At 39.2% G+C, this 25,687-nt stretch overlaps 1 protein-coding gene across 1 annotated transcript in view; it reads left to right on the forward strand.

Moving 5' to 3' along the window:
• The window catches only part of TENM1 (teneurin transmembrane protein 1), a 361,765-nt gene that overhangs the window by 184,974 nt on the left and 151,104 nt on the right, over positions 1-25,687 (forward strand). Inside the window, exons 15-17 of the mRNA XM_067722679.1 lie at positions 994-1,210; positions 17,431-17,550; positions 24,060-24,321. Of these exons, the coding sequence (XP_067578780.1) occupies positions 994-1,210; positions 17,431-17,550; positions 24,060-24,321 (599 nt within the window). The remainder of the gene's footprint in view (positions 1-993; positions 1,211-17,430; positions 17,551-24,059; positions 24,322-25,687) is intronic.

Genomic DNA, 25,687 nt, shown 5'->3' on the forward strand with positions numbered 1-25,687 from the left:
TATAAGGGACTTGAGCATCTTCGGATTTGGGTATCCGCGGGCGTCCTGGGACCAATCACCTTCAGATACCGAGGGACAACTATATCAGGTTCTCAACAGTCTCCCCTCCTCCTGTAACCCCTGTGTCCCACATCATTCCTCTACCAAAGAATGAAGCTTTTATGTGATTTATTTGTTGGAACAACCATGGATTCAGGAGTCTGGAGTAAACGGTGAAGGCCTAGGAAATGAAAGAGAGCCATTCATCACTATATACTGGAAATTTCTTAGTATTTGCTTCAAATAACTGCAGTTAGGAACAAGTAAGCTCTAGTCACTTCTACAGATTCCTAAAAAAGTGGTTCTGAAAATTTAGTATGCTTCGGAATCACTCAGATTAAATATGGCATAATCCTGGGCTCTGAAGAAATTCTGCTTCAATAGGCGGGACTCAAGAATATACAAATTGAATAAACTCCCCAGGTAATTGACTACACGTTTGAAAATCACTGCCCTGCTTTAGACACTTTGTCACCATCAGAATACCAGCTTCTATTGTGGGAATTAGGAATAGACAAGTATATTGGGAGAATCTTTTAAAAATACAAATTCAGGTTGGCAAGCATTTGTTAATTACGTGTTCATAAATGTACATGATGTGAGAAATTCCAAAAAATTATAAGAAATAGTTGCAATCCCAGAGGAATGGTCTTGCGGAGGAAGAAAGAAACTTCAAAAGAGTGATAACTAACAGAATACTCTCTTCAAATGCTAAACAATGTAGTACTGCTGGAGGATTCAGGAAAGATTTATGAACACAATAGTTTGAATTTCACTGACGTGCCACGTAAATTCAGAGTGGGTGATAATTCATGAGAGACATGTGAATTTAATAGATTCTAAACTCAAAATGTGGACCATTACCTTTGGCGATATTCTAGATATCTCTCCATTTGTGCATGTTATTAACTATGTTGTTTCTCTTGACACTAAATTTCAAAAATTCTTTTTCAGATGGTTTGACTGACTGTGTGGACCCCGATTGTTGTCAACAAAGCAACTGTTATGTAAGTCCTCTCTGCCAAGGCTCACCAGATCCTCTTGACCTCATTCAGCAAAGCCAGCCGCTCTTCTCTCAGCACACTTCGAGACTCTTCTATGATCGAATCAAATTCCTCATTGGCAAGGACAGTACTCATGTCATTCCTCCAGAGGTCTCATTTGACAGCAGGTATATATGTATTTATTCTATTCCTTAATGAACAGTGGTCATGTTTTTCCTTAACCGTGAAAGGAAGATACACACACACAACACATGATGTGTATTATTCGTAGTAAAGTATAAATGGGGCTTTTAATGACAAAAACAGAAGTATAATTTACAAATTTATTGTTCAGCTTTTGGATTGATCCCTTAGAAAATTCTTGAATTTCAAAAGCCAAATTTTAAGTTTTATTCCATGGTGTAAAATGTTTCCATATGAGTTGGGTGAGTCTGATGTCCCAATGTGAAATGCAAGACTTGTGAAAATCTGTCTTCTAGGCAAGCTCAAATGCGTGAATTGTCACTAAAGACCTGAGACCGAAGTCCAACCCATAAGGTGAAGAAATTTTAAAATGCTAACTTACTTATTTGAAGTGTAATAACATGAATTTGCTCGTTGTTCTTCTCAGCTTCATCTTCAGCAATGATATATTTTAGTCATTAGCACTAGATATAAGTAAGTCACTGAAGTCAACATTTCTGATCTCTTAAAAATGTTCATGCCTTGTTCATGCCACAATTCAACATGTGTAAATATTGTTATTAAACTATAAGGATGTTTATCTCTCAGAATAGAAAGTCCAGCAGTTGGGCTTGGGGGTTGGCTGACCTAAGGGTTCAGTAACATCATCTAGGCCCCAGGTCCTTTCCATTTCTCTGTGCTACCATCTTCAGCATAAGCTTCATTCTTAGGTTGGTAGCAAGATGGCTGTGGCAGCTGCAGGTTCACTTCAGACACAACAAGGACCAAAGGAAGAAAGAGAAAAATACTCCCCCAAGCATGGAATATAAACTCTTCCCTTCACTCTGACTGTTTCTCATATCTCACTAGCTTCTAGACTATTACAAACAGAAATTTAAAAAAAAAAAAAACTTGGAAAGTATTTGTCCAGGAGCTCCTGTCTACATCCCACCCACTCAGTTGCATCCTGGTGGGTGTTATCAGGCCCCAGGAAAAACTCGGTCAAGAGTTTATATTGATATGAGTGATAATCTAAGAAAATCACAACTCAATCTTGACCTATACACACGAGGAAAGGGAAAAAAAATGATGTGCGTGGAAATTTAAAACACTCAGCGTCCTTCGCACAGATTGTACACTAGAACTGTTAGTGAAACTTAAAACTTTCTCATTATGTTTATTATGTGCAGTTCTAACCTTTTAAATCTTTGACAGAACCCCAAACCAACTGCCAATGCATCACAAGAAAGGCCTTTTCTGCCAGGGGATCTAGTCAAAGTTTGCCTTCTCCCAAGAGACTCAGTCAGCCCCATTTTGAAGTATTTCCCCCAGCTCATTAACAACTCTGGGGTAATTTCAAATGGCTGTAGTCAAAGTAATTCTTGAGGTAGTGAAGCCTTACTTATTGCACACCAGACGAACAAAGGAAACAAAAAGCATTATTCATGCTTAAGGAAAAGTCAGTCCAAAAGAAAAAAAAAATAGGTAAATGAAATAACCACCGCCATGACACGGAGATATGTATTAAATGACTCACTGAGCTCAAGCAAAGGGAGAAAGTCAGGACCTGAGAGAGACAGGAGCCAAGTCATTGTGATCCAGAGGAGGGCGTTTGAGCAATAAACTTAGAAAAGTGAAGGGAAACTCCAGCCCCTGCGGTTCAGCTTCATGCTTCAGCAGCGTTGCCAGCCACTCACAGAGTGAACAAGCCTATTACTTGTGGTACTTAATGCCCTTCTCCTCCTCCTGGTTTGATTGAGTTTTCCTCATTCTTTTGTAAAAGGCTCCAAGTTATCATTTGGCCTGTAAGTCACATTTGAATTCAGAACGACTCCTTCTTCCAGTGGTCTCCGCTCTGACACACATGTCTAATCTGTCAGAAAAGGTGCAGGCCTTTTCCAAGGGAAACGGTTGAGGGCAAGCAATGTAACTATATTTCCTTTAAAAAATCAACGCGTGCAGTGTTATTCGGGTTATCTCTGGATAAAATCAATCCAATTCTGATCATGTAGAGTATAAGTAATAATAGGTACAAGCTCTTACATCTCCATAGTACTTTTTAGTTTGTGCAGCTCTCAAACATACATTATTTCATCTTAGCCTCACAGTATCCCTGTGAAGTAGGTATTGTCTTGGTGCATTTTATATGTGAGGGAATTGAGCTTCAGAGAGATTAAATAACTTGCCCAACATCACACAGCCAGCAAGTTTCTTTGTAGCAACTCTTATAATCTTTCTGTTATACCACTGCTGCCCCATTTCAACTTGTCCTTAAATGAGCCTAGTGACTCAGATCTCATTTTTACTGGATGAGTGACATCTGGGTTAACACAAGAAACTTAGAAACCGAGCGATATTGTGAAATCCAGCTCATTTTAACACATTTCAGTGACATTATTTACAAACTCTGAGTCAATGGTAATGAGCTTCTTGGTAGAAGAACACTTTTGAACAACTGGTAAAACAGGCCTTTTGCTTCGTGTAAATTGTTATTAACCACTTCTTATGTGTCAGATCTCTTACTAAGCTTTTACGTGTGTTATCTCATTTAATCCTTACAAAAACCCGATATGGTAGGCACCATTATGATCCCCACTTTTCAGGTGAGAAAACAAGAACTGAGATTTCAAGTGAGTCACTTGCCCAGGGTCACAGCCAGTGAGTGTCAGAGCCAGGATTTGAAACCAAGCAGATTCATACTGAGAGCCTGACCTCTAAACCACTATGCTGAGCCACTTTGGCTACTTAGAAAGCTCTGCTGAAGACTTATGACCCTTATCCATCTGTGACTGTGGGGTTGCTCTCCTCAGACAGATCTAGAACACTTAGGTACTATAATCAGGGGAACCATTCTCCTCTTTGGCTTTTGCCACATAATTGAGTGATAGCTGAGTAGGTGGATGAAGACGGCATTGCCGAGGGGCTCATTTGCCTACTGGCAAAATGTGACCTGCATGGAGGACTTGCTGCTGAGTGTTGCCACCATCAGAGGCCTTTGAGCTAAAGATGGTGGCATATAGGTGACTAACTGTTGCAAGGACAGATAAAGGTTAAATAACTGTGCATCCTTGTGCAACCAAATGAGACTAGCCTTTCTTGTTCTGAGTTTGCTGCACTGGCATGTGAGAGCACATGGAACATTAGACCTCCTGTGTCCCTGATGGTGTAATGTCACTGGGAACATGCCACTTGCCCATGGTAGAGTCTCCAGCAAGCCCAAGTCAGTTACCGTTTTTTCCTTAAATACATTTTACCCTGTAGCCTGAGTTTCTTGTTTTCAGTCGACTCCAAACATGACTACAAAGTAAACCACATATTCTACGTGCCCTGTATGACTTATTACTTTTTAATAATGTAAATAGGTGAACAGAAGCATTATTGATCTTCAGTGTCTAAGCATTTAATCACTATTAATAATGTAAAAGGTTTTTATAAATATGTAAAAACAAGAGTACATTAAACTAAACGACAGCAGTAATTTGCAAAGCCGGACATTTCACTCATCATCACTAATGGAGAAGTGCATTTAAAAAACAAAATCCTACCGGGGTTAGTGCAACCGCTGACAGCAAGGTCTGGCCAAACTCATTTGTCTGTTTTGTAGCCACGAGAGGCTGATCCCCACATCAATCCATGTCAAGTGTCTACATCAGGCATTGCTTAATATCAGCCCACAGATGTATTTTGTTTGGCCCAACATTTAGAAACTAAGAGATCTAACATAAAAATTGGAATGTCTTCCTTCTCTAGAAAATTGACAAAGCTTGACATCTCTGGTAGAGGCCATCCAGAGCTGAGGGCCAGTTACCCCTCTGGAATGACTATGACATGCCTCTCTAGCTCACCATTCACTGTTTCCCTTGCACCTGACTCACTTCCCTCACTTTCAGGGTCCTGCCTGGCCCTGCTGGCCTTTGAGTTCGTAACCTCTGGACTACACAGCTTCTATAGCTTTTCATGGAAAGGCCACAAGTGTTCGTTTTTTTTCTTTCTGATCTGTTTCCCTGAGAGTCTTTAAAAATCCAATCTTAACTCTTTACTTAATTTTTGAACCTTTGCTGTGTTGGTTTAAAAAGAGAAAAAAAGTGACCGAACATAAACCAGAAACCACATTAATGGAAGGATATTTCCCCCCTTAGCTCACTGGGGGACCTGTGGACACCTCATGAATAAGTTGATGTGCATTCTGCCTCACATCTTAGAGTAATAAACCCCCAGGTCCCACCATAGTAGAAGCAAAATGTCCACTTTCTGTGAGAAAGATGTGTATGTTGAGAGGCATTTGACGATTGTTTGTCACTTAGAGTAAGTTTTAAGAACAATTTAAAGATCTAAAACTTTGCAGCAATGCTGCTGGGTGTGGGTGTGGCTGCCTCTTGTGCCTGCTCCTGGTGGGATCCCTAGCCTTAGTTGAAAAGGTCTAGAGTTGGGACCAAACTTAATCCAGCACTAAGCACATGACAGCACTGTTAACACGCTACAAAATGAAGAGGTTGAGCAGGGTGATAGGTTTCTTCTAGTGCTAACTTTCTGTGAAGTTGCTGTATTTCAGTTTCTTGCTCCACACTGGGATGTGCAATATTTAAGTTCTGAACTGTCCTCATTGCTAAAATCTAAGTTCTTTGAGGACAAGGATCAAGTCTGATTTGTTCTCTCCCTGTTTTGATTATCTATCACTGTGTAGCAAACTACTCCAAAACATAACGGATTAAAACAATTTATTATGATTACATTTCATGATTCTGTGGGTTAGAAAAAAGAAACTTCTTTCTCCTCCCCTCCCCTCCCCTCCCCTCCCCTCTCCTTTTCTTTTCTTTTCTTTTCCCGGGTAGGGAAAGAAGACAGAAATTCTGACAGGGTATGGCCAGGATGACTTCTCTTTTCTCCATGATATTTGGGCTCTCAGCTGGTATAACTCAAATAGCTGGGGGCTGGAACAGCTGGACAGCAGCCAGGAATCCCTCTTTCTACCCACAGCCTCTCTACTTGGGTTTCCTATGGGCATGGCAGCCAGTCTCGAGTTTGTCAGAGCTCTTATATGGTGGCTCAGGGCTCCAAGAGGTAACGTTCCAAGAGACAGGAAACAACAAGATACCAGTCTCTTAAGGCCTGGGTCCAGAAATTGCCCCAGTGTCCCTTGTGTTATATACTGTTTATCAAAGTAGTCACAGAGCTTGTCCAGATTCAAAGGGAGGGTCATAAATCCTACCTCTAGCGGAGAGAAGTATCAAAGAATTCGTGGCCATCCTTAATCTGCCATACCACTGTATCCCCAGATCCGAACACAGCATCTGGCAGAAAATTGGTAAGAAAATGAGTGAATGAGTGAGTGGCTTAGTTGTAGTGATATTGAAGTGCTCTTCTCATATTTGCTAATGAAAAACTCTTTTTGGTTGCCTAGAACACGCAGATGATATTAGGACCTCAAATAAGTCAATTCCCAAATGTAGAAGCAGCCTAAAGGTAAGATTACTGTTCTCCAAATAGCACAGGAACAAATTCATAAAAGATGAAGTGATTATATAACAGTAGCAAAGTAATTACTCTTTTTTTTTTAACTTATGAGACATTCCACCACTGCCAGAGCCTGTTCATAATTGGCATCATTTATAACTTTGTGTAAGCATCAATAATCCTCTCTGCCTTCAGTGGGCTAGATAATCAAAATTTGAAACCAAGGAAAAATTAGAAAATAAGGAGCAATATCAGGAAGTCATAGGAATACTGCTGTGAACTGGCTCACTTTGCTTTTCCAGCTCATGAGAAAACCAAAGACAAGCACCCCAAAACTAATTGAGGTACCGCAAATGCCTTGAGCATGGCATTCTTGGCAAACTCTTTACCTACCCAAGTCCTTCCCTTCCTTTACTATACCCCATTCAGTAACGAAATCATTATTCATGATACCTGGCAACAGCCATGATTACTATCATAACTTGTTTAATAAATTATGCCTTTCTGCACTTAGTTGATCTGGGAACGTATACCATTTGAAATCCTGTGAATGGCAAAATGAGTTATTAAATCAAGAATGAGGTTAAGGCGAAGGTTGCAGGAAGATGATCATTGCTGTTGATCTCGGATTTGATGAAGACTTAAGAATAACCATACTTGACAGATACAAATTCCTGTTTTTTAAAATGTACATTTTATTGAAATATTAATATTTCCAGAGTAAACTGAGAACTTTAAATTTCTCTACAAGAGATACCAAAGTCCTCTGCTGTCTCTAATGTAATCTAATATCCTCCTATCAACTCATTTTTATAAAGTGATGAGGATATGTATTCACTCATTTATTCAACAGATATTTCTTGAGTCACCCACTCTGTGCCAGGAACTGTGCAGATGGAGGTAAACAAAAGAAACAGAGTCCCCTTATTCACAGAACTCCCTTTACATTCTAGTGGTAGAAGCAGTCAAAGCATCAAGTAGATACATAAAGAATTAAATGAATTACAAATTGCAATAAATTCTGTGGATAATGGAACATCAGGGAGCTTGGGGTTCATCAACTCAGGGTCCCAAATTCGACTGCTTTGATGAAGCAGTCAGGTAACCATAATGGAGGTAAGACAAGGTATTCTAGCAAATGAGACCAAGTCATTAAACAATTACAGAAGTGAGACTGACCTGGAAGTTTTCAGCAGAAACTCAGGGATGGAACTAATTGACTCAGGTGAGCTTGAGGAGGCGCCTGGATGACTTGCAAGAAAGAATACAAAGCTTATTTGGACAGTGAGCAGCTTAACTATTTGCAGGAAGTTTCATCCTTTGACATCTGGGCCTATAAATAATTTTAGTACAATTTGAAATGTTTGTGTTAAACAGATGAATTCAAGGGGAAAAACAATCATCCAAAAAAATTCCCATTTACCACACTGGAAAAAATTCCCATTTAACCACACTTTGGCGTCATTTGTAATGATAGACCCTACAGTTTCTTTCAAGATAATCCACATTGGGGAAGATTAATCATTTCACTCTTGAGATCGATGAACATGGCAGTGTTTACTTGGTTCGCGTAATGGCACTGTCCTAGGCTCTGGCCTACAGCAGACAAATTGCCTTCCCCATACAGTCTAGTGAGGAAAACTGACAATAATGAAAAAGGTAAATGTCAGGTAGGTACTGTCAAACTAGATAAAGAAAATTTAGGGACAGAGAGTGACCATTTTAGACAGAGTGGTCCGGGAAATCCTCTCTGGCACTAGAGCAGAGAGCTCATAGCATTCATCTATATGTTAGATGATCTTGGCAAGAATGTTTCCTGCCACCTGGACCCTTCTGCAGCAGCTTATCACACAATCCAGAGCCTGGCTGTCACTTTTAGGGTCCACTGAATCAAGATTCTGTGGCATTGTGTGAAACAGAAAGGTAGAACAAACCTTTCTCAAGGAATTACTACATGCTGGTTATTGTACCAGGTTTTACTGATAAATGGATGGGGTGCCTGTCCTTCAGGAATACATTGAGAAAAACTGAATACCTCAGACAAACTGAATGGCCTCTGAAAGAGAAATCAGCAACAGCCCTCGACCATTTAAGTCATGAAAAGAATTTTTTAAAATAGCAGATTGTCATCAATTAGTGTTGACCCTAAAAGAAATCAGATACGTAGAAACCACATCCTGATTTGGAATTATGAAAAAGAGGAGGTAAGGAAAGCTTATATTTTAGAATATTTATAAGGAAATGCAATGTTATTATAACATTAAAGCATTCATTGAGTTAACATTCACAGTCCATGTACAGGTATCCCCCAGAAGGTCTGTACCTAATCATTCATAATTTTGCTGAGGAACAAATTTGAATTCATATGCTTTGTGTTTAACTTTTTCATGAATCTAGTAGTTAAGGACCTCCAAGTATACTTACTTACTAATGGCAAATCTTTGTGTATTTTTAATCTTAAGAATGTGAAAGACATTATGCCAGGTACACAACTAGGGGCTGATAAACACACAATGCAACAATTGCTGAATAAATTGAGTAAACTAAGGACTGGGGGAAGCTCTTTCTAAGGCATCAGCACCTGCAAATCTATCTTGTGTTCACCTTTCTTTCTAAAGTGAGGCACTGCACATAACCTGCCCACATTTGGAAAAGGGACCCAAGAGTGGGTTGGCTCTGCCATGATTCCTTGTGAGTCTGTCTGTCTTCCCATGTTGCTTTTCCTAAGCAACTTCCTTTGCTTATCACTTCTGTAGTTGTCCCAAGTGAGAAGTAAGATTTCTGCTACTTGCTAATAAAGCACTTTGATCTCGTGTATGTGAAAGGTGTTACGTGTGTGAAGATGGGATCTCCTGATTTTCAGACAACTATTTTGTCTAATGCTAAAGTTCAGGAAACATGTTCAAGACACATTTAAAAACTTACAAAGTGCTGAAGGTTCCAAGATTTATAGTGCTGGCTAGCTCCTGAAATCAGCAGTCAACACCTAAAGGTACCAAAAAAGAAGGAATGTGTGACTTTCACTTCTTTGCAAATGCTCTTGGGCAAAGAAATCTGAGCACAAATCTTTCAAAAGCTGTTCAATTGATTATTTGTGATATTTTGAAACTCAGATGTTCTGAGGTGCTTAATAATGGTGATTAGTAGTACCAGTAGCTGTCTACAGCTTATCTCGGTGTGAATAGGTGTCTTCTAATATTTTACCTGTCTTACTTACTGCTCAATTAGGATTGAAATTCGAAAGGATCAAATCCTTAATACCTACTTCTCAGCCATACGATTTGCTTGCAGTGACTCTAGCTAGTTCTGTCATCTTATCTTGTCCCTGGAGAGGGCAGAGTCAATGCAAGTCTAGGGAGAAAGAACAAATGACATCTTGTGGTGCATCTCCACCATACGCCCTGCACGTAGAAAGTGCTCAGCAGCTGGTAAATGTCTACAAAGTAGTGACATCCTGTGGATGAAAAGCACTTTCTTTTCATCTGTAGCCACATTATTTACATCTTGACTAAAAAAGTCTACAGCTTAGGCCATTTAGGGTCCAGGTCAAAAGACGTCCACCATTTCTACCACTTACTAGCTGCGTTATCTTGAGCACTTTTTTTTAACCTCTCTGAATGTGTTTCCTCATTTTTTAAAACAGGCTAATAGTAGTACCTACTCAGGGTTATATTGATGGTAAGTGAAATAAAATAAGAAAAGTGCCTGGCATGGTACCTGACTCATAGTAAGTGCTTAATATCTTATTTATACAAACACATGTATTTACATATATATATACTTTATATATATAGGGTACATAATAGAATATAATTTGAAAGGTCCAGTTCAAAAGACAGTCACTTTACTGGGTTACTTTACTGTTACAGCATCTTTGTGAGGTGACTGGGGATAAGACAGGGAAGAACTATCACTCTCACTTTCCATAAGGAGCAAAGGAGGCTGAGAGTAATCCCATTTCTTAGGAAAAGTCACATCGATGATTATTAACAAGCCAGAGCTAGAACTGGCCTGGACAGTTAGGCCACACTTTTTCCTCCTGGAGGGAAGAGTAATCCATGGCCAGGCTATAGCCAACAAGACAGACTTGCCCTGTATTTAACGACTATCCATTTATTTGAAGGGCAGATTCACAGAGAAGTGACAGGAAAGGTTAATGAGGTTAACAAAACCCCATAAGGCTGATTACAAAGATAAACCATTTGAGTAATGTGGAAAACAGGACAAAAACAAACCAACCAAAAAAATAAAATAAAACTTGAGACTATTCAAGAGTTACAAGGGCTTCCAGGGCAAATATTTCAGGATTCAAATTCTGGACAAAAATAATCATGTGTCTAAATGAAGCAAACTGGCACTTCTGCAGTCCTGAAAATGTGACTGTGTTGTCAGTTTTCTTATTGCTTCAAAACACTTGATCTTTTTCCCATTACTTTGGGGATTTCAGGCATCAAAAGCAAGCCTACTTTTGACAAGCAATTACCAGGGCAGATGGGAAAATAGGCACCCTACCTCAGGGTGAGTGCCCCCATTTTGTTTTACTTGAAACATCACTAGCCATGAGGAAAATAATTCTTCTTAAAAAGCTATCTGCATTTGCAATAGCACCACCTTTCCCAAAGTCCTAGAATGTTGATGGGTAATGCTCCTAGCTGCTTTTAATGTTACCCATTTGGTAGGTATTATTTATTTGGGCTAGTGACCAACTGAGTAGGATTAAATCAGCCTGCTCTATTTAACTAAAAACTAATGAGATTTTATTGGGTTTACATATAAACATTCACTGCATTCACATTTGCAGAACATGAAAACAGGTTTATGCTATAGAAGTAAATGTTTTCGTGGTACTGTACCAGCTTAGATAACATACATCAAAAAAAAAACTAGCATGTGATGTGTGGAAACCCCCAAAATATCTGAATATTAGAACCCTCAAATGTATTTGAGTTATGAAATACCAAATTGTAATTATATAGTTGTATATAAAGGAATAATGGGGTTAGTATTTATAAATTAAGCATTTGAGGAGGACCGTTCATTCTTTCCAATCACAGGGGTACTATTTAATTCCCTGAAGTAGTCAATTATCAGACAAAACTCTCATGATGAGGTCGTAATTCACAATCCAGAATGCTGGCTTCTAATAAATGAACTGTTACACAGGAACCTCAAAGTGGTCTCTGAAACCCTTGAAGTAGTGCTGTGGGATAGGCTGGAAGTATTTTACAAGTTCATATAAAAATACTTGAGTTGGGGCTTCCCTGGTGGCACAGTGGTTGAGAGTCCGCCTGCCAATGCAGGGGACACGGGAGGGCAGGCCTGGCAGCCTGTGTTTTAACAAGACTTCCAGGTGATTCTGGTGCATGATCAAGTTTGAGAGTCACTGGTGTATATGAGAGAAAGATAACCAGAAGGGACTGAGGACCAATACTACAGTCCCAAAATTACACTCTTAAAAGAAGATCCTTTATTCATGTGTGCCACAGTGGATAAGAGGGCATCATAAGCCCTTTGTCCCAACCGCTCAGAGGTATTTGCATTCCAGTAGCACCCCCAGAAGCAGCAGTGATTTAGCCCAAATGACACAATCTACAGCTGTGGAACGTTACGGTATAATAAGCCCGTGGAGAAGATGTCAGGAGAACCATGAAACCACACCTCATATGCAGCAGGTTTCTGTCCCTTGGAGATTTGAACCAACTGACAACTCATAGAGGAATTTACAGGGCAGGATTCCAACACCACTGAGCAGAGGATTCACATAGCCTCTCTCAGCCCAGTCCTTCTCGATGCTATCTCTTGACCAGAGCTGTCAGCTGCGGAAAGGATTTCATCTGTTCCTGTGGAAAAAACAACCTAACCTGTCCACCTGCTGCTAGATCCCCTGCTGGCCAGGTCCTTGATTTTGAATGTTACCCTTCAAAGGTTGCTTATGCTCCTGTTAGCAACAAAAGCAAATAGCTGTAACTTCCCTAGCCCTTGAGCCTCATTTTCCTTACAAAAGATTTTAATCAGAAATACCATGCAGTAAATTACATCTTCTTTCAGCAATTTAGTTTTCAGCCTTGTTTTTCAAACCAACTTTTGTGCTTGAGGTTAATGTTTTTTGCCTGAGGTGTTGAATGAATATTGGAAATTTGACACCAAAGACAAAAGACAACAAAGAAGGGAAGAGGAAAATGAAACCAAGAATTTATTGAAGGCTAGGGATAATTTGACTATGCCACGAAAATAGCAAATACAGAATGAATTAGACCTTTTGCATCAGAACTGTCTAACAAGCAGCTTGTTAGTTAAATAAGCCTCTCGGTAAAGTGTACTGACTTGCGTTTCCCAAGATGCCCTGTTCTTCAGACCAAGCTCCAAACACCTAGAGGATTCAGCATTTAGTTAAAGGGAGAAGCAGTTCCTCTGAGGTTGCTGCTTTAGCATAGTGACAGCAGGTCGACAGCTTGGCCTGTATTATCCAGAGAAGAAGAAAAGAGACACTTGGGAGGGGTGATCTTCTCCATACATGTTTTTAAAGTCACATTGGACACGTTCATCCAAGTTCAAGTTATCTTGCTCTAACCCACAATAGCAGGGAGAAGTCCTTGTTTTTAGAGGTTCAAGGAAGCAAAATATCCCATCCAAGTCTGTGGATCAAAGAAGGAGAGCCCCGGACAAAGATGGAAAGCATGCAGTACCCGCCATTGAGAGTACTCAAACACACACACACAACCAACACAAAAGACAGTCACACTGGGCACATACCTGCTATACACATGTGCAGGGCCAGCTTCATGATAGTCCAGACAGTAGCTTCTGTAATCTAGTTTGGAAGGTTCACAAGAGTTCCGTATATTACTTAATTGAAAAAGTTTCAGGAAAAGACAGGTCCTTAAAGGTTTAGGACTCACGTTGAACTTTTTCATGTGGCAAAAGTTTAAGAGTTCAAGATGTTTCCTCAGGACAGACCAAGGACAGGCCAAGTATGACTGCCTCACTTAAATGGTGATTTGAAGAAGCTGGACAGGAAACAGGGAGGCACCGCAATTGGGCATGACAAAAAACACGGAAAGTAGGATTGTGGGATGACTGAAGACAGACCCCAGCCATAGATACCTCACTACTTCAGCAAGGATCTAACCTAGGAAAAAGGTGAATTATGCAGGCCACCTTGGATATTGGAAACATAAACAAATAGATTATGTACATGGGGGAGAAAGTATATTTTAGTGGTTGCGTAAATCAGGAAAAATAAAGCAGATACAAGGCTACCCCCCAACAATTAATGAAGAAAGTTGAGTTTAGAAGCTGGAGCGCACAAAGTGGCAGTTGTGCTGTATGAAGTGGCACAATACACCGTATCTGCCAAGACTATATCTGAAGGTTCCCTAAGGGCCATCTGGAGCTCGAGTAGCCTGGGGAAGTGAGCAGACTTGAGAGCATTCTTTTTGAAATGGAGAGTTTGCCTGAGAAGATTTTTTTCCTAGGTTTCTGCATGCAGTGCCAATCCAAATTACTGCCAATTAAAAAAGAATAATACTGTCCGGAAATTTAGACAACTTATACTGACGCAGGATGACTGATGTTGGTCAAAGATTATAGTAAGTACTAGTAACCCAGGAATGAAAGGAGCTAAGAGTTATTCTTGTGAAAAATGGATGACATGGAGTGTGTAAATAATGGAAGCAAATGCAGCAAGATACAGGGAATCTTAGAACATTTAAAATCCAGTACGTTACAAAGAGAGTTCAATGCTGATAAATGTAAAATAATAAGTTTTATGGGGCTTTATCATATGCTGTAAGTTGGTGTGGATCATAAAATATGAGGAATAAAAAAAGTAGGGGAGTTGAAAGACAAGTCTGAGCATTATTTATGAATGATGAGTGAAATGAATGAGAACAGGTAGACAATGTCTTGAATAATGATGACTTTGATGAGTCGTTATCACACAAATCTGTGTGCTTCATAAAATATGAGGAATATTAAAGGAATATTAAAGAGAAGAGGATTCAAAAGACAAGTCTACTCAGAATGAGATACAGAATGAAGGAAGAGAAGAATACAAGAGAAGTGCACAGAATAATGATGACTTTTATGAGACTTTCACTCACCAGCCTGGATCCTTCATAAATATAAGCTGTATAGAAAATAAAAGAGCAGCGAAGAGAAGAGACAGATCTGTGTCTGTCATAAAATATGAGCAAATAATGTCAACTAGGCTTGACAAAATAAAAACAAAAATAATTGAGCCTAGTACAGCTGTGGGAAGACACAATGTCTAGATTAATGTGAACAAATAAAATAAGCGCGTGTAGAATTGTCTTGCCAGTAGGGAATCAGCGACCACCTAAGTAGGCATCATTGTTGAAAAGCCCACCTTGTTAACTGGTAAAGCCTTGGCAAGTTCATAATTACCCCCTACTACACCCCCCCAAAAGCCATCAGCACATAGGGCTCAGGAAGCAATGTTGAACTGATCTTCAAATGAAGGTGGCCTCACTAATGCACGTTTCTTCTCAGCCCCTCTGGCTCCGATCCCTATGTAGTTTGCGGGAGATTTTCTCAGCTGGTTTCTACTTAATCTATATCTAACCCACTTAATCTTAATCTAACCCACTAATTTATGTCAAATTTTGCTTTGTAAAGACCTTCAAACTGTCACTGTATAAAACTAGAGACATCCTTCTCTTTTCATGTCTTGTTACATTGGATTTAGAACCAGGGACCAGATCTGTCAGGATTAGTTCAAAATCCAGAACTTGGTGACTTTCAAATGTCTTCTCTATTAGAACAAATGGGATTTCAAAATCTCCCCAAAAAGGAACTGGAAGAATCAGACAAGGCAAAGCAAGTGCCAGTGTGCCATTTGCATGCCATTCAGAACCATTATTTACGGAATTCATAAGATGGACAGCTCATTGGAAAGAAGAAACCCACTAATTTATGTCAGAACTAGGAATGTCGGTCTGAAGAGTTCAATAAAGACACTAATAGCAACAATTATACTAGCTTAGCTTTGTGCAATACTTACTGGCTTATAGTTTGTGTTGGGGGAAGGCTTTAGGTGATGCAGGATAAATCCTATCAGTATAACATATCCCAGTTCTTCTGATTGCAGTAGAATTTAGTAGTGATGTTTATTGGCCATAACATATAACACAAGCTTTGGCTGGTAACTGTCTCTTGCTTTTTCACAGTTTTTTTTTCTCTTGAACGATCTTTGTGGCCAAGAGCCTTTAGACACATTGCCTTGACTTGCTGATTGAAAGAATGTATAATGCCAGGGTGGAATTATTATGGTTACTTTGGAAAGTCATGTTTGCCCAAATCACATGGCCCCTTTTAATCCAAGATTGAGCTTGCCTGGATACCCTGATCTCACTTGGTGAAAAAAATGACATTAATGCCCTAGGAAAAATCATTGACCCTGCCCAACTTCTTCAACCCTACCAGCTCCAGCTATAAAATGCACGTTCTAGAGCTCAGGACTGCCAAGGCTAGGACTGGACTCTGGTGAGACCCCCTTCCCCCCAACCCCAAAAACAACAGACAAGTGAAAAATCTGTGCTTGGGGGTTGCCCCTGGGCCTTCTTAACTGCCAAGCTCCTAAACTTTGTTACAACTTGTTGGCCAAGCTAGAGCTGAAAGTATACTCGTTTTAGTGGACTATGTCCCTGGGAGACAGCTCTGTTAAGGGCTAGTCTAATGGAATCCTCTTATTTGGCAAAGATGAAACTCATTTGTTTAAAGGGAAAATCTCCTGAAATATTTTATTTCAATCAGGCCAGAGAAACATGGTGCTATATAGTCAGGGACCATGTCTCTTTTGCAGACTTTAACTGTTAAAATTTGCCCAACTAAGTCTGCTTTTTTTTTTTTATTATTTTTCCAGAAAAAGTAATTTGGCAATATGTATTAAGAGCCTTAAAAGTGTTCACACCTATGTATGTAAATGCATAGAAAATGCCCTCAACAAAATGATATTGCTGATTACCTCTGGGGAGAAGACCAGGAACTGGGAGGGAGGTGGTCAGCAGGGACTTTAGTCACGTCTACAGTGTATTTATGTATTAACTAATTTTCATTTTAATTAATTTTAATAAGAGAAAAGTATCTTTCCATGACTAGGACTATCTCCCAAGGAAATAATAAGAAATTCATTGCAGAAAAAATAAGAAACAACTAAATATCCTAAAATAGGGAATGGATTAAACAAGGAATACTGTTTTAGGGCTATATTATCTAATATCAAAATGATATATTAAGGAATTTCTAATTACATTGGACAGTGTTAATAATATACTGCCAACTTTAAAATATCAGGATTCATGGGCTTCCCTGGTGGCGCAGTGGTTGGGAGTCCGCCTGCCGATGCAGGGGACACAGGTTCGTGCCCCGGTCCGGGAAGATCCCACATGCCGTGGAGTGGCTGGGCCCGTGAGCCATGGCCGCTGAGCCTGCGCGCCCAGAGCCTGTGCTCCGCAACGGGAGAGGCCACAACAGTGAGAGGCCCGCGTACCGCAAAAAAAAAAAAAAAAAGAAAAAGAAAAAAAATGAAAAAAATATCAGGATTCAGAACTATACTGAGTATAATCCCAATTTTTATTGGTAAAAAAAGGTATTCATACCGTCACCAAAATGTTATTAGAAGTTACTACTCGTTGGTGAAATTATTGTTTTCTTTGTTATACTGAACTGTGTTTTCCAAACTTTCTCCAACTTGGCTTCTAGAATCTAGTTTCAACATGCTTTTATATTTGCCTTTGATCTTGTGTTGCAGGCGTGCTTGTGTGATTCGAGGCCAAGTGATGGCTGTAGATGGAACCCCTCTAGTAGGGGTGAATGTTAGTTTCTTGCACCACAGTGATTATGGGTTTACCATCAGCCGGCAAGATGGAAGGTACGTCAATATTGCTTCTGATCATTGTGTGGGCCAAATACTGACTTCTAGCCATGAGTCAAACCAGGGCTCAAGTGATACAGTGTTTATAAGCCCATCTTCCTTCAAGCTGTATCTAAAAAAGTCATTGGTGTTATTTATTTCCTCTATTCCCCATCTAAATCAAACCAAGTTTAGCTCCTAACCAACCCTGTACTATTACTGTCAAGTCTTCCTGAAACCCTGGCCATGTGGAAAGTTGTCTAGCCTTCATCTAAGCCTTCATCATTTATAAATACAGATTCAAAATCCAGTAAGATGATGCAGGTAATGAAGCATTGAACACCTAGGCTGTTCTTTCCATGATAGCCTCAAAATATTTCAGAGGTAAAGTTGTCCAAAAGGTTTCTTCCAAAGGTATACAATTCAACCACATTGAGACATTAAAGGAAAAAAAAAATGTGTCCTCCCTAGACTGCCTATTTTACTAGTGGCTATAACAGGTCGAAAAGCATGGCCAGCTTAACCAATTTCCCTTGGTGTCTATATAACCATAGTGATTTAACCTTAAGCACCAACCACCAAGCTGCTCTCTAAGGGCTTCCCCAGGTTCTCAGAGACCTGGAAAGCAAGACCACTAGTTAAATCTTTTCCTCGTGGAAAAGGGTTTGCTCACAAAAACATTTTTGTTGCCATCCTTCAGGTAGACATTCGTTTAGAATATTTGAGTCAATAGGCCCATGTGTCCAGCTTAAAGGTACCTATTTATGATTCTCAGGAACATTGTAATGATGGCTTTGAGGTACCCTAGACTCCAGGTGGCTACCCTTGAAATGTCCTACTGATAACAAGCCGCTTCAGTACTCATATAAAGAGACCTATTGCCTTGAAGCTTTATCACAGTGTGAGAGACTATGTCATTTCAAGAACCTAAAATCAGACGTTATTATTAGTCCTAGCCACTTCAGAATTGTTAATTGTTCAACCTGGGCTATGCTGAATTTATTTTTTCAACTGCCTCTCAAGAAAAGGCTTACAAAAAATAGTTAAAGAAGATAATAAGGAAGAGTTTAAACCTATTTAAGAAAAACTTTTTAAGATTTTAGGAAATTATATGAATTATTTGTATGTAAATTATATTACTAATTAGAAATGAGCCGTCTATTCATTATAACAAGCTCAGCAGAACTACTCTGGGAGCATCTAGTCTGAATATATATATATATATATATATATATATATATGCAATAAAAACTATTTCCTTTCAAATATTCTATAATCAGAGCTCTCTACTAATTCAAATGGACTTTTTTCTCAATTAGATTGAATGATGGAATTTTGGTAGTTCACGCACCAGTAGCTGGTACAGAAAACTGGCCTCTCCCTTGCCAGCAGGTTCAACCATGTGCCAGAAATTGAGAAATGGATTATTTCTTTAAATAGAATATGCCCACAGGGATATTTGGCTTCTTATGGAGAAATGATGTGCCTTAGGTTTTTTAGCTTGTGTCCAAAGGTTTCAGTGAGTTATTCGATATTCACAAAAGAACCTAAAAGAAATGTGATGTCTAAAAAGTCTATAAACTTTCTGTTTCCAGTTTATAGAAAGCATTAAAGAATGACAATTTTTATTGTTATTTTTGTGTTTTTAATCTTAAGTAAAATACCAGGACCCTCCCACTGAGCTCACTGTGAGAACTAGGTTTATATAGATGACAGATATTAGCCAGAGTCCCCTCTGGCAGTAACTCTTCCCTCAGGCTCCACAAAGGATGTAGGCATTCAAAATATATGCCCCAAATACCAACCAGACAGTCCCACTATCATCTCTTAGACATAAAGTGACAGTGTGATGAGAGTTTCCATTTATATGTCTCTGATGGTTGCTACCTCAGATTGAGTTAAGTACATTTCAGAAGTAGAATATCTAGAGAAACTACAGATCTTCCTCAGTTTATGATGGAATTACATCCCGATAAATCCATCATAAGTTGAAAATATTTTAAGTTGAAAATGCATTTAATACACCTAACCTACCAAGCATCATAGCCTAGCCTAACCTACCTTAAATGTGCTCAGAACATTTCCATTAGCCTACAGTTGGGCAATATCATGTAACACGAAGCCTGTTGTAATAAAGTATTGAATATCTCATGTAATCAATTGAATACGGAACTGAAAGTGAAAAACAGACTGGTTGTGTGAGTACAGAAGAGTTGTAAGCATATCAGTTATTTACCCTCGTGATCACGTGGCCAACAGAGCTGTGGCCCGCTGCGCTGCCCAGCATCACAAGAGAGTTTCTATCGCATATCGCTAGCTCGGGAAAAGATCAAAATTCAAAGTATGGTTTCTACTGAACGCTTGTCACTTTTGCACCATCATAAAGTTGAAAAACCCTAAGTCAAGCCATTGTAACTTGGGGACCATCTGTGTACCTGAGGGCAAAAGGATTATAGAAAGGTTGAGGTTAGCATTTAGGTACCTGGTAGACAGGGTGTGATATGCAAAATGCTGTAAAGTTCTGGCTTTCTGTCTCCAAATCTCAATCCCACCTCTCTGCCACTGTGCCTTTTGTTCCCATCAGTGGTATCACTGCTTTGGGTTAAGTTATTGACTCTTTCAAACTCCCCGTTATATGCAAATATGTTATGGTGGCTGGAGAACTAATTACCCACGTTATCATCCATCTGCACAAGTTAATTGACAACTTTCCATAGGGAACCAGGAAAAGTCTAGGTTATGAGACCAAAGTGATGTATAAAAAGCAGAAGGAAGGATGGGAGTGGAAGACGGGTCCCTCTAAAAGTAAGAAGAGGTTAGGTATGCAGATTGGGAGAGGCCAAAGTAGCAGAAAAGAAAAAAAAGGCAATTCTAAAGGAAAGATGATGTATGAGTATCTACTGCATTCCTTGCATTTTCATACATATTGTTTCATCCTCATAACAACTTTATGAGATAGGAATCGTTATTATCATCCTCCCCATTTGGCAGACGAGAAAACTTATCCAAATTAACACAGCTAATAAGGGTAGAGCCAAAAGTTGAACCCAAGTGATCTTGCTCTTACCTTCTATGATTTACCACCTTCAACTTAGATATGTAACAGATGCTCATATTGATAGTTCAGCTAATGATAAGCAAAATAGGTGAAGCATTGACATTCCTAGAAGATTCTTGAGAGCATTAAAGGTCTCAAGAACTTTGTTCAGAAGACTTTGGGAGATGAAGAGAGGGTTTCCTCTGATTCCCCTCAAGGTAAGAGTTTGTTCATTTATGGATACCATAAGGCAGAAATAAGCATTTTACATAAGCTACAATAGTCTTCCATCTATGAATAGGACGGGTCTGACTTATTACGGATTAACGGTCTCCAGACAAGTATGCCCTCTCCCTTGGGTGTTTTATGCTCACTCTCACGTGACTTTGTAACCTGTTCTTACTGACTCTTGCCAATGGAGACCATTTGTGGTGGGGGAAATCCCAAAGGAATTAATCATGGAGAGAGCATTCTATTGGGTATTGCAATAGTTTAGATGGATTGTTGGCTACAGATCCACCTTCCACCACCATGGCAATTAATGAGCCACCCAGACAGTGTTTACTATATATAATAGCTAGGTGGGAAGAGGAGAAATCAGGGTTCTGCAGAGAAACAGAACCTCTGTGTGTGTGTGTGTGTGTGTGTGTGTGTGTGTGTGTGTGTGTGTGTGTGTGTATGCATGCATATATGCATGTACATATGCATGCATATGTGTGTATATACATGTGTGTATATATTATACATATACATGTGTATTATAATATGTATTATATGTATAATACATATTATACATATATATAATGTGTATTATATATATGTATAATATATATACAGTTGGCCCTTGAACAACATGGATTTGAACTGCATGGGTCCACGTGTGGATTTTTTTCAATAAACATGTATTACAGTACTACATGATTCGCAGTCTGTTGAATCCGTGGATGTGGAACTGTGGATATGGAGGGCCAACTGTAAAGTTATAAGCAAATTTTCAACTGTGCTTGGGGGGAAACCCTAACCCCCACGTTGTTCAAGGGTTAACTGTATATAGAGAGGGAGAAAGAAAGAGGTTTCAAGGAATTGCTTATGTGATTGTGGGGATTGGCAACTCCAAAAACTGCAGGGTAAGCTAGCAGACTGGAATCTCTCGGCAACGAGTAGATGCTACGTCTGCAGTCTTGAGGCAGAAGTCCTCTTCCTCTGAAAAACTTCAGTTTTGCTCTTTCAACTAATTGAATGAGGCCCTCCCACATTATCAGGGGTAATCCCCTTTACTTAAACTCAGCTAACTGTAGATATTAACCACATCTACAAAATACCTCCCCAGCAACACCTAAATTAGTGTTTGATTAAATAACTGGGTACTGTAGCCCAACAAAGTTGACACATAAAACTAACCCAACACAGGATGCTTAGGGGAAGTTCCCAGGAGAACTTAAAACTCAGTATCTGCTTATGGAGATAATCAAAAACTGGCCTAGAGTCCATCTGAACTACAAGAGAAGACATCTGTAAATTTAATAGGGCAATGGATCTGATTTGAGAAGAAAGTTAACATTTGTTGAGTCCCTACTATATGCTTGGTTCTTAAGTCTTTATCTTATTTACTCGCTTATGGCAGTAGCTGAGTGATAGACCATATTAGCCCCATTTTCCTAATGAGGAAACTGAAGTTCATGAAGGTTAAATAATTAGCCCAAAGACACAAAGTTAACATGACAAAGCTTGAATTTTGAGATTTGAACCCAGGTGTGTATGAAGCCAAAATCACATTCTTTCTACAAAACAAGCCTGGCCTGTCTGCTTAATCTTTCTAGAAGTAGAGAATAATTCCCAGGTACATATGTAAGAACATATGTATGGGTAGTTTATTTTGTTTTCGTGTTTGCATTTGTTTTTGTTTTCAAATAAATAAGCAGTTCAGTTTTAAGGACTCAAGAGCTGAGGTTTGGGTGAGGCAAATAAACTTGCCCAAGGACACAGTTGAATCAGTGTAGAATGTGAACCAGAGAAAAGGTCTCTGACAAGCAATGTAGGATTTTCCCCCACTACACTTGCCTTAAACTCCTCCTGTATTATCATGAATTCAGCCTCTCTGTCTTAAACCATAAGCTGTTTGGGGTTTTCTTTTTTTACTTCAAACCTGAATTATTTTCTAAAGCTAATGCAGTTCTTCAAATCCTCTTTTTGGAAACTGCCTTAATATTACAGCTACTTGACTGAAAAAGCAACAATAACAAATACAGTATTAGCTATCCTTTGTTACTGTCCACTTATCTTTACATGAAAGATTTCTGCAACAGGACACAATTGGTAATACTATAATAAATATAATAAATGTCATATGAAGGGAGTGGTGAGATATCCATAATTAAGTCTGATTCACTCTCAGAGCATTTTACCATTGAAAAGTGTTTTAAGAAAGTTGTTTTTTTTTTTTTTTAAACACAGAATTGCTTACATCTCTCTCCTGTGGATTTAAGTTGCTTTGAATATTAAGGAGTATCCATTGCCCTTTATCCATTTTTAAGATATAATGATAATTTATCATTATCTTGTATACATAGTATTTTATGCTTTTTGAATGCTTTCAAGTACATTATCTCAAAGACATCATTGTACTTAAAAGAGCAGGAAGGTAGAGCCATCTAGTGCAGAATGAACTGAAATCTGAGTCTATTATGCTCCAGCTGAAGAGTCATTTCAGAGACCACACCAAGAGATGGACTTACAGAAGAGGTAGTCTTGTTTAGTCAGAGATATGGAAGGAGTTGTCAGTGGAGATGGACAGGGTCCATTGCAGACTTCCTTACAACAGGAAACGAAGAGGCATTCTAGAGCGAACCAGAAATCCTAAATCTAGAGTTCAAGTAGAATCAGGCGCCAAAGGGGGCAGCCAGATATGGAGGGTTCAAGCATGGTATTGTTCAAGAAAATTTCACTGAACAAATTTCCTCAGCTGGTATCTCTCTCCAAATGCCATCTCAAAGTCACCATCAGGTTTCTGACACTATGTTTGTGACTGTGAACAAGGTATTTAACCTTTTGGCTCCTTACTTTTATTGAGTTACATTATAGGAATTTTTTTAAGATGAATAATGCGGCATATTACAGATGTTGCTTAATGTTCAATGGCCATCTTTCAGTTCTCTCTAGCACAGGGAGGAGCAGTGATGTCAGATTTGGCTTTGCAGAAATACATGCAGTGATTTTGTTTAAGAAAGCATTAAAATTGATTTATAAATCCTAGGTGAATATCAACTGGTGATGTGGAATTTTTTCTCACCAAGTCTACTGGATAGTGAAAAGAACACTCCATGGAATGAATATTTAGTTAGATGGAATAGAAGGAATAAAATAGAGAACACAAATGGATATAGTTGCATCCCAAAAGAAGGAAAGAGCACTGAAATTACCTGTTTTTTAAACTTTAACTTTATTTTAGTTGTTCATTTGGTTGAAACTATCTTCTGTTTTTCCTTCTCAGCTTTGACCTCGTAGCTGTCGGTGGTATCTCTGTCGTCTTAATCTTTGATCGGTCACCTTTTCTACCTGAGAAGAGGACGCTCTGGTTACCTTGGAATCAGTTTATTGTGGTGGAGAAAGTGACCATGCAGAGAGTTGTATCAGACCCACCATCCTGCGATATCTCCAACTTTATCAGCCCAAACCCTATTGTGCTTCCTTCACCACTCACATCATTTGGAGGGTCCTGTCCAGAGAGGGGAACTATTGTTCCTGAGCTGCAGGTGGGTACATTGACCTTGAAAGTATAAAATCATAGTATCCATGGCGTGCTCAACAGTGTATAATGGCTAGATTCCTTTTCCTGGTACTCCTGCCAGCCCTAAAATGTGCTGCCCTTCATTTTGCAAGAGAAGCCTTCAAATGTAATCTCTCTGGCACACATTTGCAAGGTGATTGGCCGGGGTTATAAGGTGCTATCTCTGGCCATGGAACAAAGCAAGATGAACTAGCTGTCATGAGGATTAGACCCCAAACCTTGACCTGATGAACACTGTGTTCAAAAGAACAGAGCTTGCTGGCTCAATAGTGATAACAGTATAATCAATGAGGTGGGACCATTTGTGGCTCTGAAATTAAAGCTCCTTAAGAAATCTAGTTTTCTCCCACTGTCTAAATTGCGTCCGCTGTCATTGTTCTTAGAAGTCATGACAACTCCTCTTGTTTAGCTGTGTTTAGTAAAGGTAGTTGTCAAGCCTATGCATTTTCTCTAAAACTGCTTTCTAAGTGTTCAAGCTTTATAGTCAGAGGAAGACATTTTTGAAACTTCATATATTAGGATTCCTGAGCATTTTTCTTTTTTTCTTAACATCTTTATTGGAGTATAATTGCTTTACAATGGCGTGTTAGTTTCTGCTTTATAACAAAGTGAATCAGTTGTACATATACATATGTTCCCATATCTCTTCCCTCTTGCATCTCCCTCCCTCCCACCCTCCCTATCCCACCCCTCTAGGTGGTCACAAAGCACCAAGCTGATCTCCCTGTGCTATGCAGCTGCTTCCCACTAGCTATCTATTTTACATTTCGTAGTGTATATATGTCCATGCCACTCTCTCACTTTGTCCTAGCTTACCCTTCCCCCTCCCCGTATCCTCAAGGCCATTCTCTAATAGGTCTGTCTTTATTCCCATCTTGCCCCTAGGTTCTTCATGACCTTTTTTTTTTTTTTTAGATTCCATATATATGTGTTAGCATATGGTATTTGTTTTTCTCTTTCTGACGTACTTTACTCTGTATGACAGACTCTAGGTCGACCCACCTCACTACAAATAACTCAAATCCGTTTCTTTTTATGGCTGAGTAATATTCCATTGTATATATGTGCCATATCTTCTTTATCCATTCATCTGTTGATGGACACTTAGGTTGCTTCCATGTCCTGGCTATTGTAAATAGAGCTGCAATGAACATTTTGGTACATGACTCTTTATGAATTATGGTTTTCTCGGAGTATATGCCCAGTAGTGGGATTGCTGGGTCGTATGCTGGTTCTATTTTTAGTTTTTTAAGGAACCTCCATACTGTTCTCCATACTGGCTGTATCAATGTTCATTCCCACCAACAGTGCAAGAGGGTTCCCTTTTCTCC

The sequence above is a fragment of the Pseudorca crassidens genome, chromosome X (genome assembly GCF_039906515.1).
Source record: "Pseudorca crassidens isolate mPseCra1 chromosome X, mPseCra1.hap1, whole genome shotgun sequence".
NCBI classification, from domain to species: domain Eukaryota; kingdom Metazoa; phylum Chordata; class Mammalia; order Artiodactyla; family Delphinidae; genus Pseudorca; species Pseudorca crassidens.